At 39.7% G+C, this 16848-nt stretch overlaps 1 protein-coding gene across 9 annotated transcripts in view; it reads left to right on the forward strand.

Moving 5' to 3' along the window:
• The window catches only part of ATXN7L1 (ataxin 7 like 1), a 258320-nt gene that overhangs the window by 190231 nt on the left and 51241 nt on the right, over positions 1–16848 (forward strand). For all 9 annotated transcript variants that reach the window (XM_020984562.2, XM_020984561.2, XM_078154441.1 and 6 more), the window contains one exon: positions 6329–6551. In XM_020984562.2, coding sequence (XP_020840221.1) covers positions 6329–6551 — 223 coding nt within the window. The remainder of the gene's footprint in view (positions 1–6328; positions 6552–16848) is intronic.

Consider the following 16848-nt stretch of genomic DNA (forward strand, 5'->3'; position numbering starts at 1 on the left):
GAAATTGGACTTCTGACACTGAGCAAATTATTTGACCTCTGTGTGCCAAGGGCAACTGCTTAAGACACGTGGTTCCCCAAGTGGATGAAATCACAGATGCTGAGCAAGGTAGCATATTTGTAGGGCCAACTTGTGTAACATTAAGGACTACTACTGAAAAAAGAAAATTCAAGGAGTATTACAACGGCCAGGACATCCTGTGTCCCCTGGCTGGGCGCTGAAAGGGAGCAGATTTACATTAGACACAGAGGGTGGTATGACCTCAGAGTGGAAATTCCCAGTACGTAGGGAACTCTATTCCTGACTCTGCCACTAGAACCGTGCTAAGTGTGTGACCCCTGAGACCCACCATGGCATTTGCCACAGGCCTGTAGGGCACGGTTTAGCATGGCACCTACCCAAATCATTTTGGAAGCAGGAAAGTGAAAAAAAAAACACAGGAAAATGCCATAGACTAGGGGTTCTTAACCTGGAGTCTTCTTTTTTTCTTTTAAATTATTTTGATATAATTGGTTTCTTTTGTAATCCTATGTATTTATTCTATTAAATTCATTATTGTTTATTTTATTAATATTTCTTATTCTATAATTGTCTTATTTTATGCATATAAGGACATTATTCTGAGTAGAGGTCCAAACTTCTAAAGGAGTCTTGAACACAAAAATAGTTTAAGTACTCCTGTTGTAGATTTAAAGCAGAAAGGACCTTAGAGGTCATCTGCTTCAACTTCCTCGTTTTACATATAAGGAAACTCATCTAGATTGTTAGGAGGACAGACCTGGGATTTGAACCCAGGTCTTTGTGAATCCAAATCCATCAGTCTTTCTACTGTACTGTGCTATCTCCACAACAGAGGAGCAGTGGTTGCTCTCATTTTCAGTAGTTTCAGGACCAGTTAGCTATTATAGGTATTAACTAAGTAAATCTTTCTCTTTCTGTTCCCTGCCTCCCTCTGTATTACAAAGGCAAGTGAGATATATGGATAAAACTCAAGGCAAACCCAATAATATTGAAAAAAAAGAAAGATGCTTGAGGAAAAGGAGGCTGGGAAAGGTACACATATAATGGTTCATTGAAAAGAGCCTTGGCTCTGGAACCAGGACCTGGGTTTAGCTTCCACCTTGGACACTTCTTACTACCTTATGACCTTGGGCAAGTCCCTTAACCTCCTGGATGGCAGTTTCCTTATCTGAGATGGCCTCAGTGGCCTTGAACATCATTCCAACCCTGAATCTCTGATCCTATGACCTCTTGACTGAAAAAAGAATGAGTAGTTGAGGAGAGAAGTTTTATAAGTGTGTCTGAGAGAAAAACTTTGATATGGGGCTGCTTGCCACTAATGGCCAGGGGGCTCTCTCACAGTCCCTTAAAATTTCCCGTTTCGGTTTCCTCATGTGAAGCCAGAGACCATCGGCCCTCTCTTTTTGCCATAGATGTTGTATTTGTTTTATTCTTAAAAATTGGTCTCTTTTGTTATTGTACCACTTTCATATATTTCTCATGTATACCCCCACCTAGTGAGCATTCCCTTGTAATATAGATACTAAAAGAAAAAGATAGAGGAAGAAAAAATAGTTCTGCAAAACCAGCCAACACATCAGTTGCCTCTGACAATATATGCAAGATTCCAAGGTGCTGTGAACTTGAACTATGCACACATTGTGGCAAAATTTCCCTTTTCTGTCTCTGAAAATTCCCATTTAGAGTGCATGCTTTCTGGGCAGTCTCAGTTCTGATAGAGTGATTCAAACCTGCATGACCACCAGGCTTCTGATTCTTACCATATTCCATTAGAACCATAACTAAGGTGGGAATAACCAAGGTTTTTTCCCAGGGTGCCAAAATTCAGAGGGTACTGATAGCATTTACAGTCCTTTGGCAGCATAGAAGCAACTGGCCTTAATGCCTACTTAGCAATAATAATTAGTCTTCAAATAAGCTGCCCTCCTTCGCTCTCAGCCCTGACCCACTCCTACCCCTGCAACTGTCTCTATTGCATCTCCCTAGGTGATCTGTGGGAGTGTCCTCCCCTCTGATCTGTCTGTCATTACAATCCTTAAAATCCATTACATACAGGCTCCTACTCAACATCATCCTTTTGTAGCAACACTACCAAGTAAGCTTTTGGTGGCAGGTATATGAGTGTTAGTCTGTTCCTTAATTAAGAATGTCCTTTTTGCAACTAAATTGGCCATATCACTTCTGTCAATTAAGAAACAGCCTGGCTAATCATTTACCAACACCAACTACCTGTATTGTGTTCATTTTGTGGAATATTACTTTGGAGTGCTGGTATTCCAATCATCATCTCTTCAGGCTACATTACTGAATTCATGACCCTTAAGGCCAAAAAAAAAAAGTAGCCATCTCTCAGACCAATGTTTTCAGTTTTGTCACTACTGTAAATACTGCCCAAGATGTGGGGATCCTATCTGTGTCAAGTGTCATTGCTGTCTGTGACACCCCAGCGTAGAAATTACTGATCTGAGGGCATTTGGTGCCATAACCCCAGGAACAAGTCAGTGAGAATTTATTAAGCCCTTTCTATGTGCCTGGAACTGTGCTAAGTGCAATGAAAGGCAAATACAGTCTTTGCCTTTGAGGTGCTCATACTTTAATAGGAGAGAAAACTTGCAAATGAGTAATATGTGTAAGATAGATACGGTGTAAAGAGGAGGTAATCTCAGAGGGAAAGGCACTAGCATTGAGGGGGATCAGGAGTAGATTGAAGGTACAAAATTAGCTAATTATAGCTCTGGACTCGCCCTCCTCTTTGATCTGTCATATAATCCAAGATGTCTCCTACTTACCATCATCCTCTTGTGTCGCCACCAGGTATGCTTTTGGTGGCAGGTACCTGAGTGTTAGCATCTGACCCTTATGTAAGCACATCTTTTTTGCAATGAAATTGACCATATCACTGCTGTCAGTTAAGAAATAACCTGGCTAATCATTTACCAATCACCTGCTTGTGGGAATTCAAAATCCAAATATGAAAACAGCCAGTGGAGTAGTACATGCAAAATGGGCTGCTACAACCTCTTGTTGAGGGCTGAAAGTAAAACATTAACAGTCTGCCAATGTTGATTGGTCTTTTTAGGAACTATATTGGAAATTTTCCACGGGCTCCAATAAGCCATCTTCTTGGTCTGCCGCCATCTTGGTCTTTCACTCGTATGCTGTTTATGTTCTTGCAAACTATTAGTTTGAATGAAGTGCTGTTACTATTTTGAAAGTGCCTCTGTGGATGAGCAGATGGAGAAAAGGTTCCAAAACTTTTCAAGTGAAAATTACCTGAGTCAGCTACTGAGGTTGAGAGGCAGCGACAACTGTAGGTGGCTTGTAGGATGATTGAGGAGGGAGAGAGGGAAGGAAGAGAACAAACATTTATTAAGCACCTACTATGCATAAGTGCTTTACAAATATGATCTCATTTGATCCTCACAAAAATCCTGGGAAGTATGTGCTATTATTAACCCTATTTTACATTTGGGGAAACTAAGGCAGACAGACTTGCCCAGCATCACATAACTAGTAAGTGTCTAATACTGGATTTGAACGTGAGCCTTCCTGACTTTGGGCCCAGCACTCTATCCACTGAGCCATCTAGCTCATTGGGACCTACATTTGGAAACTTAGCTTTTCAGAGATAATTTTGAGTGCGTGAGTATGTGGGAAGCACTAATTAGAGGTGAGCTCTGAGATTGGCCTGGTTTTTGATGCAAGCGTCACATGCTTGGTGAAGAGCAGTTGATCTTGGCACAGGCAGCTACAGAGATCATTGGTCTGAATCTTCTGCACTGAATATGGAAGAAAGATAAGATCCTTATTCTCTCTTATTATTCAAAAATCTTTAATGTTGTTGTTATGATATACTGTGTTCCTAATTTAAAGATCCTGGGAGCAGGAAAGCATGCTGATAAAAAATTCAGAAAGAACAGGAAGGGCGGGAGGGAGAGAAGGTGTGCCAAGAGTTCATAGATAATGAACTCTCTAAGGACAAAGGCTGTGTTTTATTAATCTTCGTACCTCCCTCAGTGCCTATCATAGTGTATTGAGCATAGTAGGCGGCAGGCGATTAATAAATGTTTATTGCATGAATGAATGAGCTGCTGACCTGGCTGACTAGCATTTTGAGTATTTCAAATGCCTGTAGACTTCCAAAAAGGGGAGTCCAGCCAAGGACTGCGCACAGGCCAGTGATCTATTAAAATGGCGTTCTGTGGTCATGGATTCATCCAGTCAGGATCTGTGATCATCCTCATCTCATTCAACCTGTTGAGGAACCTCTGGCATAATAATCTTTACCTCAGTTTTGCAGGGGTTTTTTAATATTTCATTTTAAAAGGCACATGGTGACATGTCAAAGAGTGACTGGTCATATAAAAATAGTATCAGTAGTACTAAGGTTTAGAATGATCTGAGGGCAGCAAAAAGGGCAGCTGGCTCCACGAGCAGAATGAAGACCGAAGGTTGGAGATTCCAGAGAAGTAGAGGTCTTCTACACAGGAAAGCACTAGGCCATTACCCAGATGGTACTAGACTGATTGTTTAGTTGTTTTTCATGTCCAATTCTCCATGACCCCATTTGGGGTTTTCTTGGCAAAGACACTGGAGTAGTTTGCCATTTTCTTCTCCAGCTCATTTTACAGATGAGGAAGCTGAGGCAAACAAGGTTAAATGACTTGCCCAAAGTCACACAGTTATTATGTGTGTCTGAAGCCAGATCTGAACTCAGGAATATGAGTCTTCCAGGCACGGCACTATCGACTGCACTACCTAGACTAGTTGACCTCCTACTTAATCTTTCTTTTTTTTTTCCAGTTCTATGTACCAAAAATTGACTATACTTTTTGGAGTAGGTCAGGTAGAAAGGGAACTGATTCATCATTCTCTTTCACCCTAATATTCTATCCACAACAACCTTCCATACCCATGAGCCATTGTTTAGTGTTATTACTTAACACTTTCCTCTCCATCAGGCTACCTTTTTATTTACATTTTTTCAGTTAATAATAATTTGTTTTCTCTCTTTCTTATCTCCCCTCAACTAAAAAAAAGAAAAGAAAAGAAAAAAACAAAACCCTTTTAATAAGTATGAACATTCAAGCAAAACTCATTCCCACTTTGGCCTTGTCCAAAAATGTATGTCTTACTCCAGAGGTGTCAAATTCACAGCCTGTGGATTACTAAAAAACTCCAAAGTTTGTCTAAACCAGATTAAAATGTAATAAGGATAGATATTTATCAAATAAATAAAAATACAATTTGTAGTTTTTGAAGTCCACATGCGGTGCAGGCATCCGTTTCTATTTGAGGTTGACACTACTATTATTCTACATCTTTTAAGATATCTTCCAAAATTAAGAAATCATCAGGCTCTCTATTATTAACTGTATCCTACAGTGTGCACTTATGTGTTCATCTTGTGGAATATTACTTTGGAGTGCTGGTATCCCAGTCACCATTTCTTGGGCCTAAATTATTGAATTCTTGGCCATTAAGGCCAAAAAAAAAATGTTGAAAATGAGCAGTCTCTTTTGTGTTGCTGCCACAAATTGTGCCCAAGATTTGGGAATCGTGTATCAGGTGTCATTGCCACCTGTGGTACCCTGGTGCAGAAACCTAACTGGTATGGTTGTTTTTTCACCATTGCATCTATGTGATCCAAAATGGCACCATAACAATGAAGGTGAAAGTAATATAATTAGTGGTTTGTCCTCAGTCCAGAAAAGCCTCTGATATCCACTGGTAAAATGAGCTTTGTGAGGTCCTGCTGTTATTTCTCATGACATTTAAGAATTTTGTCCAAATTCAGGTTTGGGAATGTTCCATTTCTAACCATTTTTGACAGGGTATTCATGCTTATTAACCTATAGTCATGGCTTTGTAACTCCCAGGCTCCTAGCTTAGGATTTACAGCAGTTAGTTAGTTTATTAACTGAGACCAGTTAATGTCTCATACTCTGCTTTTTAAATTTCGTGGTTGTGGTCGTCATAAGTTTGTGGTATTAAGGAGAATGTCCTTGTATAAATATCTCTGTGCTTCTCCCATGAGAAGCTTTGAGTTAATTTGGAATGCAGTTTGATAGAGGAATTTGGTATTTAATAATTGCCAATTGGCAGAACAGAGCAATTGGCAAGAATAATCATGACTGAAACCTCAGTGATTTGCACATGGCAAAGAGAGGAATTTCCTCTTTGCAGTATGTGTATGTTTATATATGTATGTGTCTATGTGTGTGTGCAGGTAGGAGGAGTGAAAGAAAGGGAATTGTTCCCCTGCTGAAAACAAACTGCTGAATTCTGTCCTTTCTTCCCTTTCCAGAAAGAAGACACAGTTCCATGTGTAAACCTTCTCCCTCTCCAGCATCACCACCCTCCAATTCCAGGACATCACTGTTACAAGTGAAAGCAAAATCCTGTATCAGCGGCCATAACCCTGTCAGCAGCAACGCAAAGCCATTCAAAACGCCCAAAGACAATCTACTTACCTCCAGTAGCAAACAGCACACAGTCTTTTCTTCGAAAGCATCAAGGGATAAACCATGGTGAGTCGCTGGGTGCTGGAAACACCAAACTCTTTGCTTGCCTTTTCACCCTTATTCCTTGTTACCCTCACACTGAAACATGGTGCTTACTTTTTGATTAGGCATCATGTTCCCAGATTTAGGAAAATTAAGAGAAAAGAAGGAGAATCAGAATGATGTCCCAGAATTAAAAGTCTTATTTACTTGATGTGGGAAATTTTTTTTCTCCCCTTACTGTGGCCAACTTATGATTTCTCATGCTAAATAATAGTATTAAAAATTCCATATGAAAAGCAGAGTGGCATAGTGAATAGGGAGCCTACCTGGGAACCAGGGAGATCTGGGTTTGAGTTTTACCTCTGTAATGGACTGGCTGTGTGACTCTGGGGATGTCCCTTAACCTCAAAGTGCTCCAGGCAGTTCTCTAAAATGATAACTCTCAGAAAAGGTGCTGATTTGCACTGGGAGGAGGAGTTTCCTCATCTGGGAAGAAACCTATACCAATGAAATCTCAGGTCAGGTCCCTAGCCCTAGCCCAAAAATTCCACAAGCAATCTTCCCCAGTGAGAAAAAGGTAACCCCATTACAGAGAGTAAGTACTGACCCACTGGGCTATAGGGACCACTGTCATGATGGAGGCTCCTCCTCTACTGAGAGAAGCTGAGTCTGAGGCTATGCTTTATACTTGAACCTTTCTCTGGCATGAACTATGGGATCACATCTCTGATGGATACTCGTGATACAGACCAGAAAAAAAAAACTGGTGTGTAAGCCAAAGATGACCAAGGAAAATGTCACTCCTTTGAAAGAAAGTGAATTACAAATGCCTTTGAAAATGTAGAGGATGGTGTAATTTTTTCACCTCTATCTTTATGAAAAATATTTTACTTTGAGTGGTTAACTAGAACAGGTTCCCTCCATGATGGGAAAGTAGGAAGAGCCCACTAGAACAAAAAAGAAAGTGTTTGAAGAGTATCTTCAAAAGGTATTTCCTATTTCCATGGGCGCGATAATATGCATTCTAAGATGCTTAGGGAACTAGGAGAGATTTATTACAGAAGCCATAACCCTCAACTTTGGGACTTTGTGAAAGTAGTATGAGAAGACAAAATACAAGGCCTATTTTGGGGGGGGAGGGAAGGGGGGGTGGTCCGCACAGTTTAAGTAAAAATGACCTCAATCATTATGAACCATTAGGCTGAACATCATTTGTAGAAAGATAGTAGAATAAATCATTTGTTAATCGATTTGTAACCACAGGATTTTGATAGTAAGTAATTTGAATGCTTTAGTGAAGAGCTAATCATTTTCAGATCAATGGAATTTCTTTCCATGATAGAAACACAGATTGCATAGACGATGGAAAGTTAATAAATGTCCTACATCTGCCCTTTACAGTAAGCCTTTGGTTCTTTCCCCGTACTGTCCTCATTCACAAGCAGGGAAGACACGGGCCTGTGGTTCATGCTTTAGTTCAGAGGACACACAACCGACTGAGTGGGTCACACTCAAAAAGTGGCTGTTCATGGACCTAACCACCACATGCATGTAGGGATGAGTCCTGTAGTTATTATTACGTATTATCTTTATCAGTGTCCTGGAGGAAGGAATGGAAAGAAATGCTCATTATATTTGGCTAGAGTCAGCACTGCTGGTGCCTTAGATGATAGGACAGTAGAGAAATGGACCTTCAAGAACAGAATGAAGTTTAATATAGAAACAAACATAGGGCACTATGTTTTAAATCCACAAATGATGAGATGAGGCTGGCTGGGTAAATGTAAAAAGAGTTGAAGGATTTCAGGTGATCACAAGTCAAATGAACTGACAGTGTAATCCTGTTACTAAAATGTTAACATAGTAGCAAAACACAGTAATAGAAGTGTGGGACACGAAGAGCGAGGAAGGAATCCTTCCCATGTAGTAGCTGTTAGTCTAACCTATTATTTCCAATTTTCAGTCTCCATTTGGGGGGGCGGCGGCGGGGGGTGCGGCAGCTAGAGTTAAGTGACTTGCCCAAGGTCTCACAGCTAGTAAGTGTCAAATGTCTGAGGTCAGATTTGAACTCAGGCCCTTCTGACTCCAAGGCCGGAGCTTTATCCACTGCACCACCTAACTGCCCCTCCACTTTTTTTTTTAAAGGATCTATAAAAACTGGAGAGATTCACTTGAATTCTACAAATATTTATGAGCACCTACTGAGGGCAAACCTAGAAAGTGGTGACAAGAATTTTCAAAAGGGTGGAAAATAGATGCTTTGAGGAAACAGTTAAGAGAACTGGGTTTCTTAATAATAATAGTAACTGGTATTTAGGTAGTGCCTGATAGTGCCTTAAGGTTTTAAGGAGCTTCACATGTGTCATCTCATTTGATACCTGCAAAAATCCTACAAACAAAATTCTGAAGGTATTATTGTCCCCATTTTACAAATGAGAGAACTGAGATAGGGAGCTGTATTAGATGACTTGCCCAAGGTCTCACAGCCAGTAATTGTCAGAGGCAGGATTCAAACCAAATTTTCCCTCATCTCCAAGTTCATCTCTCTTTCCATACAGCTCTGCTGCTCTTAGACTTAACATAAGGAAGAGAAGGGTAATGAATAGGTGCAAGTTTGTTATAAGGACAATGCTGACCTGATGACCTTCGAGGCTGAACCAGATGAACCCATGAAGTCCCTTCTAACGCTTTGATTGTGTAATTTCACTTTAGTTCACTGAGCTACTGATAGGAGGAAAGCCTCTAAAATTAATATTCTCTAGCAAGAAGTTGCATTCCTCAGTAATTGCAAAAATACTGTTCCATGGTTATGCTTAAGGGAATCTAACCATGACTGGCAGTGAATGAGAAGCATGTAGGATTCTCCCCACTCTTGCACAAGCAGTTTCATTAGCCTGATATCTCAGCATCAGAAGAATGGTGTATACATAAGAACAGCAGATAGAGCAATTAATAAAAACCATTTTTAGACCAAGGGATTGTAAAATCTAATTTAGATATTCCAAATGGAGAATTGTATCAGCTTTCTGAAAGCCATGACAGAATAAACATGTCTGAGGGTGGTTGTCCATGACCTTAACCAATCACAGCTGGAGGTAAAGGGACAGACTTTCTCAAATAAATTAGAACTATTTATGAATGAAAGTGGTTTTTTGTTATGCTAAATTCAAGTTGACCCCCCCCCTTAGAATTTTTTTCCATGAGCTTAAACAGTCTGTGTAATTTTATTTTGGGCTTAATAGGTTAAAAAATCCTTACCCTTTGCTGCTTTAATGAATCCACCAAGGCAGAATTCAGCTTTTCCATACCTCATACTATGTGATTCTTTCTCATAGCTTTCTTTAAATCCTCTTTAGAGAATCAGTCAGTCAGTGAGTATTTATTAAGCATCTTCTGTGTACAGGACACAGTTTTAAGCATGGGGGATACAAAAAAAGGCAGGTATCCTTTGGATGGATATCCAATGCTGTGTAGGCCTTCCTGTGGATCTTTTATTACCACTTATGATTGTCTCATTCTTACAACCTAAATTGACTCATGTTCTTTTCCATCAAACATATCTTTAGCAATGACTTTTATACCACTTTTCACTCATTGGTGGTAACATGTTAAAACTTACATATACCATATGTTTTTCTATTGCCCTTTGGGTCCCTTGTAAGTTTGATTCTTCTGAGATTGTGCTATCCCATGATTCCCTGGTATATATCAGTGTTCAAATGGATCTGTGATCCTGTTTGGAAATTCCTTCCATCAATGCAAATTGCAACCCATCTACTCCTGCCATCCTAGGTGATTCTTGTCCATGTGTTCCATAGGTTTATCATGTTGGTCTATGCAACATGCTGGAGGCCTGTTTCACTTTCTCTTAACATTACAAGGGTGCTAGTGGAGCATTCTGCCTACCCATGTATCATCCCTTGCCCTCACCATGACCATCTTCTTTTCATATCATACAATTTCTTAATGATGTCTTTTCTCTTATTCTTCAGAATTTTTCATGTATTATATTCACAACCACCTTTGCCTCTATGGGATATTCATTTTTAATTTTTTAAATAATCTTGTATTCTACCATATGGAAACAGCAAGAGAATGTTTTGTCAGTCAATTAACAGGCATTAAAATGTGGTCATTTGCTTTCATGGGATCCTCAGGATCATTATAAAGGAGCTTTGAAATTTCTCAAAGGCAATCCATCATGGTCTCCTCTCATTCAGCTCCAGCCCCAACTTGTCTATTTGTACTGTCTATTCCAAATATATTTTTAGAGAGATATAATAGATATATATGCACCTGTGTATATAGACATATAGAGAAATAGATAAAAATGGAGAATCTTTATAGTGTTATCCATACAGATATACATCATAATCTGGGCAATAGACATTCTTTATCCAATTGGTCTTTCCTATGGATAGAGAGGCCAAACTACCTTGAGTCATTATAGCTCTCTTCTAAAGGATTCTGCAGTATTCTGGAGCTTGAAGCAATCGGCACAATGTCATCTGCAATCAGGAGCATCTAGGGGACTTCCCCTTCTATGGGGAATCCTTGTTCAGCTCGAATTCTTTGTTAGATCTCATCACAGTGGCAGATATGTTGGTGACCATTTGTTGTTCAGTTGTTTCAGTTGTATCCAATTCTTTGTGACCCCATTTGGGGTTTTCTTAGCAAGGATGCTGCAATGGTTTGCCGTTTCCTTCTCTAGCTCATTTTACAGATGAGGAAACGGAGGCAAACAGGGTTAAGTGACTTGCTCAGGGTCAAACAGGTAGTAATCGTCTGAGGCTGGATTTGAATGGAGGTCTTCCTAACTTCAGGCCAGGTGCTCTTATCCACTGTGCCACTAGCTGCCCTCGGTCACCATTCATAACCCTTTTGTTGTTGCTGTTGCTGTTGCTGTTGTAAACATCATCTGATGTTTACAGTCAGAGTATTGAATAGGGCTTTTTCTGTAGTAGCAGTTTTCAAGGAATCTTCAATAATTTTGGTGTATGGGTAGGAGCCACCTTGTTATAAAAGATCCTATAAGGCTACATTTTGTTCTTTTTTAAATAGATTTTTATTGATAGCTTTTATTGATAGCTTTTATTTTTACATCACCCATCTTTCCCCTGCTATTCCTCTTTCCCTGCTTCCCTGTCTGAGAGCTATCACGTAAAACAGTTTTCTTATTTCTAAAATATATAGAGAACTGAGTCAAATTTATAAGAATATTGATAAATGGTCAAAAGGTATGAACAGGCAGTTTTCAGAGTAAGAAATTAAAGCTATCTATAGTCAGATGAAAAATTGCTCTAAATCACTATTGATTAGAGAAATGCAAATCAAAACAACTCTGAGGTACCACATCACACCTATCAGATTGGCTAACACAACAAAACAGGAAAATGATAAATGTTGGAGAAGATGTGGGAAAATTGGAACACTAATGCATTGTTGTTGGAGTTGTGAACTGATCCAGCCATTCTGGAGAGCAATTTGGAATTATGCCCAAAAGACTATAAAATTGTACATACCCTTTGACCCAGCAATACCACTTCTAGGTCTATATCCCAAAGAGATCATAAAAATGGGAAAAGGACCCCACATGTACAAAAATATTTATAGCGGCTCTTTTTGTGGTGGCCAAGAATTGGAAATTGAGGGGATGCCCATCAGTTGGGGAATGGCTGAACAAGTTGTGGTATATAAATGTAATGGAATACTATCATGCTATAAGAAATGATGAGCAGGCAGACTTCAGAAAAACCTGGAAAGACATATGCTGATGCTGAGTGAAATGAGCAGAACCAGGAGAACATTATACATAGTAATAGCCACACTGTGCGATGACTGACTTTGGTAGACTTAGCTCTTCTCAGCAATGCAAGGATCTAAGACAACTCCAAAAAACTTAAGATGGAAAATGCTATATACATCCAGAGAAAGAACTGTGGAGTCTGAATGCAGATTGAAGCATACTACTTACTCTCCTTTTCTTTTGTTGTTTTGTTTTATTGCTTCATTCTCATGCTTCCTCCCATCAGCTCTAACTCTTCTTTACATTATGGCTAATGGGAAAATATGCTTAAAATGAATGTATTTGTATCACCTGTATCAGATTGCACACCGTCTTGGGGAAGAGAGAGGAGAGGGAGGAGGAGAAAATTTAAAACTTAAAATCTTACGGAAGTGAATGTTGAAAACTAATTTTTTAAAAAAGGAGGGAAAAAAATGAGCAAAACTCATCAGTCTACCCCTCCAAAAAAAACTGGTATTAAAAATGATCTTTCATGCCCATGAACCCCTTCTATACCTCTACATGACTGTTCTTTATCATTTTACTACTTTCCTGTGGATTGTTTTATGGTGGTTCTTTTCATTTACCTTATTTTCATCATTGTATATTTTGTTTTCCTAGTTCTTTTTACCCAAAAGGAGGAAAGAAGGGAAATTTAAAAAGGAAAAAAATTAGATAAAAAAAGAAATAATAATCAGTACATTAACTAAAACTCCAAAACCAGGGAAAGAGTTGACATGTGGGGTGAGACATGAGGCTCTCTCCTAGGGGAACAAGGTCACCTTAAAGTAGATTAAGCAAAACTTATCATAGGAACAAAGTAATGACTTAAAAGAAGAGGAACAAAAGCAAAAAGCCTAACTCAGCACTCATCACCAAGAGAATATTGATGGTACAAGAAAAGACCTGTTTTTTTGGTTTTTTTTGTTTTTGTTTTTGGCAGCAGGCAGTTTAGGACTATTAAAAGCACTTAACTATTTCTAAAATGCTGTGTGCTCTTCCTACTGCTCAAATCTCATCCCAGATCATTTTCTATGTACTGCACTTGGTCTGGCTAGCTTTTTGTCACAGTCTGGGCACTATGTTTATTCATCCACTTTGTTTTTCTAGTGTAGATAGTTAGACCAGTCTCTTTCATGTTGCTATGGTTTTCACATAGGAGGCTTTGTAGTATTCCATAACTTGATATGATTAATACCATGACATCTGCAAATTAGAGCATTTGGAGACACCATCAATAGGGAATCTTTCTTTTGTTTGGATTTCATTAGGGACGTCTTCTGTGATATTAGAGAGCACTGTAGGTGAGCCTTTATATCTCTATTTTATGCCTCACTTGATCTTAAAACTCAGGGAATCACTGGACAAAGTTATTGTTTAGTCACATGTGTCATGGACTTTCATAATTTCAGCATATTCATGGGAAACCTTGTTTGAGAAGAGCCGTTCAAAGAGAAAATCAGAAGGTACTAAAAATGACAAAAACCCAGTGACATAATATGAAAGTAAATTATTCCTCAGCAGAGAGGAAATAACTGATGATAGACATAGCAGTCATTTCAGAATCATCTACCATTAATCAGAAAATCTAAGCACAGAAGTCAAAGTAAAAAAAAAAAACCAAAACACCTCTTTAATACAAAGGCCATCACTATGTTCCTAGCCATGAGTTTAGCCCCAAACAGACATTCACAGTGCTTAGGAGGTTTCCAGTCTTCTGAGTGTTAGGACCTCCTGTTTTTTATAGTTAGTATCATTTATCCTCCCTATAGATGGCTTTCCTTGAGATGGCCAGAGCTAAGAGGAACCCATGTGTGAAATCCTGAAATCCTTTGCTACAGAGCCCATGGGGAAAGCAATGCTAGATGGAGACATATTAGTTTGGGTTACTAGTAGTGGATGACACCTGCCAGGGCTTTCTGATCTATGATGTATGCTTCAGCCTTTAGCCATAAGAACACAGCCAACCAGGCAGAGACCTGGACTTAGAGTCAGCCAGTCTTTTCCTGCTCCCTCTGTTGCTGTGACTAAATTGGTCTAGCATGGCCAGTTGGTCAAGAACTCAGACTGGCCCTGATGTATGAAAGGAAAGAAGACAACAGGTTTTCTTCCCCAGGATGGTTTATTGCTTTCTCCCTAGATCCTATCAACCCAGAACTGTGTGTTGAATACTAAATATGCCCAGCTATTAAAAATGCAAGAGGTGATTCTGTCATCCCAAAAGAAAAGGAGCAAAAAGAAAAATTAGCAGGCTTGTTGTCCTCTCTGCATGGACACTCTGGCAATGGTAGATTGTTTGTTGTATGTTTTTCCCATCGTCTGAAAAGCATGTCTTCCCTCAAGATGGGAGGCACATCCTCCTATAAGTGATGGTAGTGGGAGTGGAAGTGTTTTGGAATCTTCCCAATACTTTATGGAAAGGAAAATTATAAATGAGAGGCCCTGGCTAGCTGCCTAACAGAGAAACCTGGTTGACTGATCTTTCCTTCCCTTGTATTGGTGAGGGCCAGAAGCAAGACTGTTGCTCAGAAATGACAGCTCTAGGAGGAAAGAAGCAGCTGAGTCTAGGTGACAGTATACTGAATTGAGGAAACAGATCACTTACAGAATCCCTGTGTGTGTGTCTGTGACTGAGTGGCTTAAACATTCTGTGCCTCCTTCATGTTATATAGCTCAAAAGTGGGACTAGTCTTCCCTCACTTTGCAGGGATATTCTAAGGATAAGTGAGGTGAAAAAGCATGTTGGGTTCTTCAAAATTAAGAAAGGTGCCTTCAGCCGTTATGACATCTCATTTTCCTCATTCTTGATGATATTATTAGGGAAGGAGGATTATCAGGAGATTGGATAGAGAAAAGAAATAGATAGAATTCTACGTGCTTTGATGTAAGAGATTTCCATTAAAGAAAAACCAAGGGTAGGACAGGGAGAGGAAATAAGATAAATTGAACAATCTTGGGATTTTCATTGGTTATTTTTTTCCCCTAGTTCTCAACAGCCCTTGGCCATATTAGGAAAATGTTGAGCTTCATGGAGTTAACATTTTTGCAGGCTCTGTCCACTTGATAACAGTCCCTCAGCTGAGGCAGTTAGGTGACAACAGTGAATAAGGCACTAGGCCTGGAGTCAGGAAAACCTGGGTTCAAATCTGGCCCCTGGTACTTAATACCTATGTGACTCTGGACAGGTCCCTTAACCTCTGTCTGCTTCAGTTTCCTCAATGGTAAAATGGGGACAATAACAATACCTATCTCACAGGATTGTTGTGAGGACCAAATGTGATGATATTTAGAAAGCACTTAGCACAGTGCCTGGCACATAGTAAGGGCTTAATAAATGCTTGTTTCCTTCCTTAATAAGCATCTATTAAGTGCTAAGAACTACGTTAGGTGCTAGGGATACATAGACAAAAATGAAGAAGTTCTTAAGGAGTTCACATTCTACTGAAGAAAACTAGATGTACACAGATAAGTAAATAGAAATATGTGCAAAGTAATGGGAAGAGGTGTCACCAGCAGTTAAGGGAATCAGGAAAAGCTGAGTTGAGCCCTAAAAAGAGCTTAAGATTCTGAGAGGTGAAGGTAAGGAAGGGGTGCATTTTAGGCGTACAGATTGCATAAGCAGAGAGACAGGAGATGAAATGTCATGTTCTAGGAAGAGCCAGCTGGCCAGCTTGTCTGGAACGTGGGGGAAGGGGCGTAATGTGAGATCAAGCTAGGAAGATAGACTGAAGTCAGAGCATGCAGGGTTTTAAATGCCAGCGGAGTTTGTATTTATCTTAAAAAGAAGCCATAGGGAGCCACTGAAGACTATTGAGCAGGTGATCGATGTGGTCAGAATATGTTGTAGGATTACAATCTTGGTGGCTCTGTGGAGAATGGTTAGAGACAGAGAGGGTAGAGATTGGAGACTAGAAGCATAATCCAAAGGCTAGGGCAATAGTACAAATGAGAAGTAACCAAGGCTACAACTAGGTTGCTGGTCATGTGAGTGGGGAGAAGGGGACAGATAGACAGGTGTGAGTGGTGGAGAGACAGAACTGGCAAGACTTAGCAATTAATTGACTATAGGGATAGTGAAGAAAAGTGAAGAGGGGAAGGCGACTGATGTTGGGACCCTGAGTGACTAAAAAGGATGGTGGCATCCTCAACCATAATGGAGAAGTTTGGAAGAAGGATTGACTTGGAAGGAAAGATAATGTATTCTGTTTTGGAGGTGGCAAGAGTGAGGTCCATATGAAATCTTGTTTGAGGGTCTAGTCGGTAATTAGAGATGTAGTTCTAAAACTCTGGAGAGAGACAAGGGCTGGATGGAAGTCATAAGCCTAGAGATTATCATTGAAACCATGAGAACTGAGGAAATCACCTAGACAAAGGTTGTAGAAAAAGAGAAGTGCACGGCCTAGGAAAGAGACTTGGGGATCATTCCTGGCTAGTAGGCAGAGCACGGGTGATGATCCAGCGAAGAAGACTGACTGAGAGAAAAAAGAATATCCCAGAGAAGGAGGTGGTCCAGAGAGGTCAAGAACAATGAGAAAA

This window comes from Phascolarctos cinereus, unplaced genomic scaffold (genome assembly GCF_003287225.1).
Source record: "Phascolarctos cinereus isolate Bilbo 61053 unplaced genomic scaffold, phaCin_HiC Scaffold_1;HRSCAF=81, whole genome shotgun sequence".
NCBI classification, from domain to species: domain Eukaryota; kingdom Metazoa; phylum Chordata; class Mammalia; order Diprotodontia; family Phascolarctidae; genus Phascolarctos; species Phascolarctos cinereus.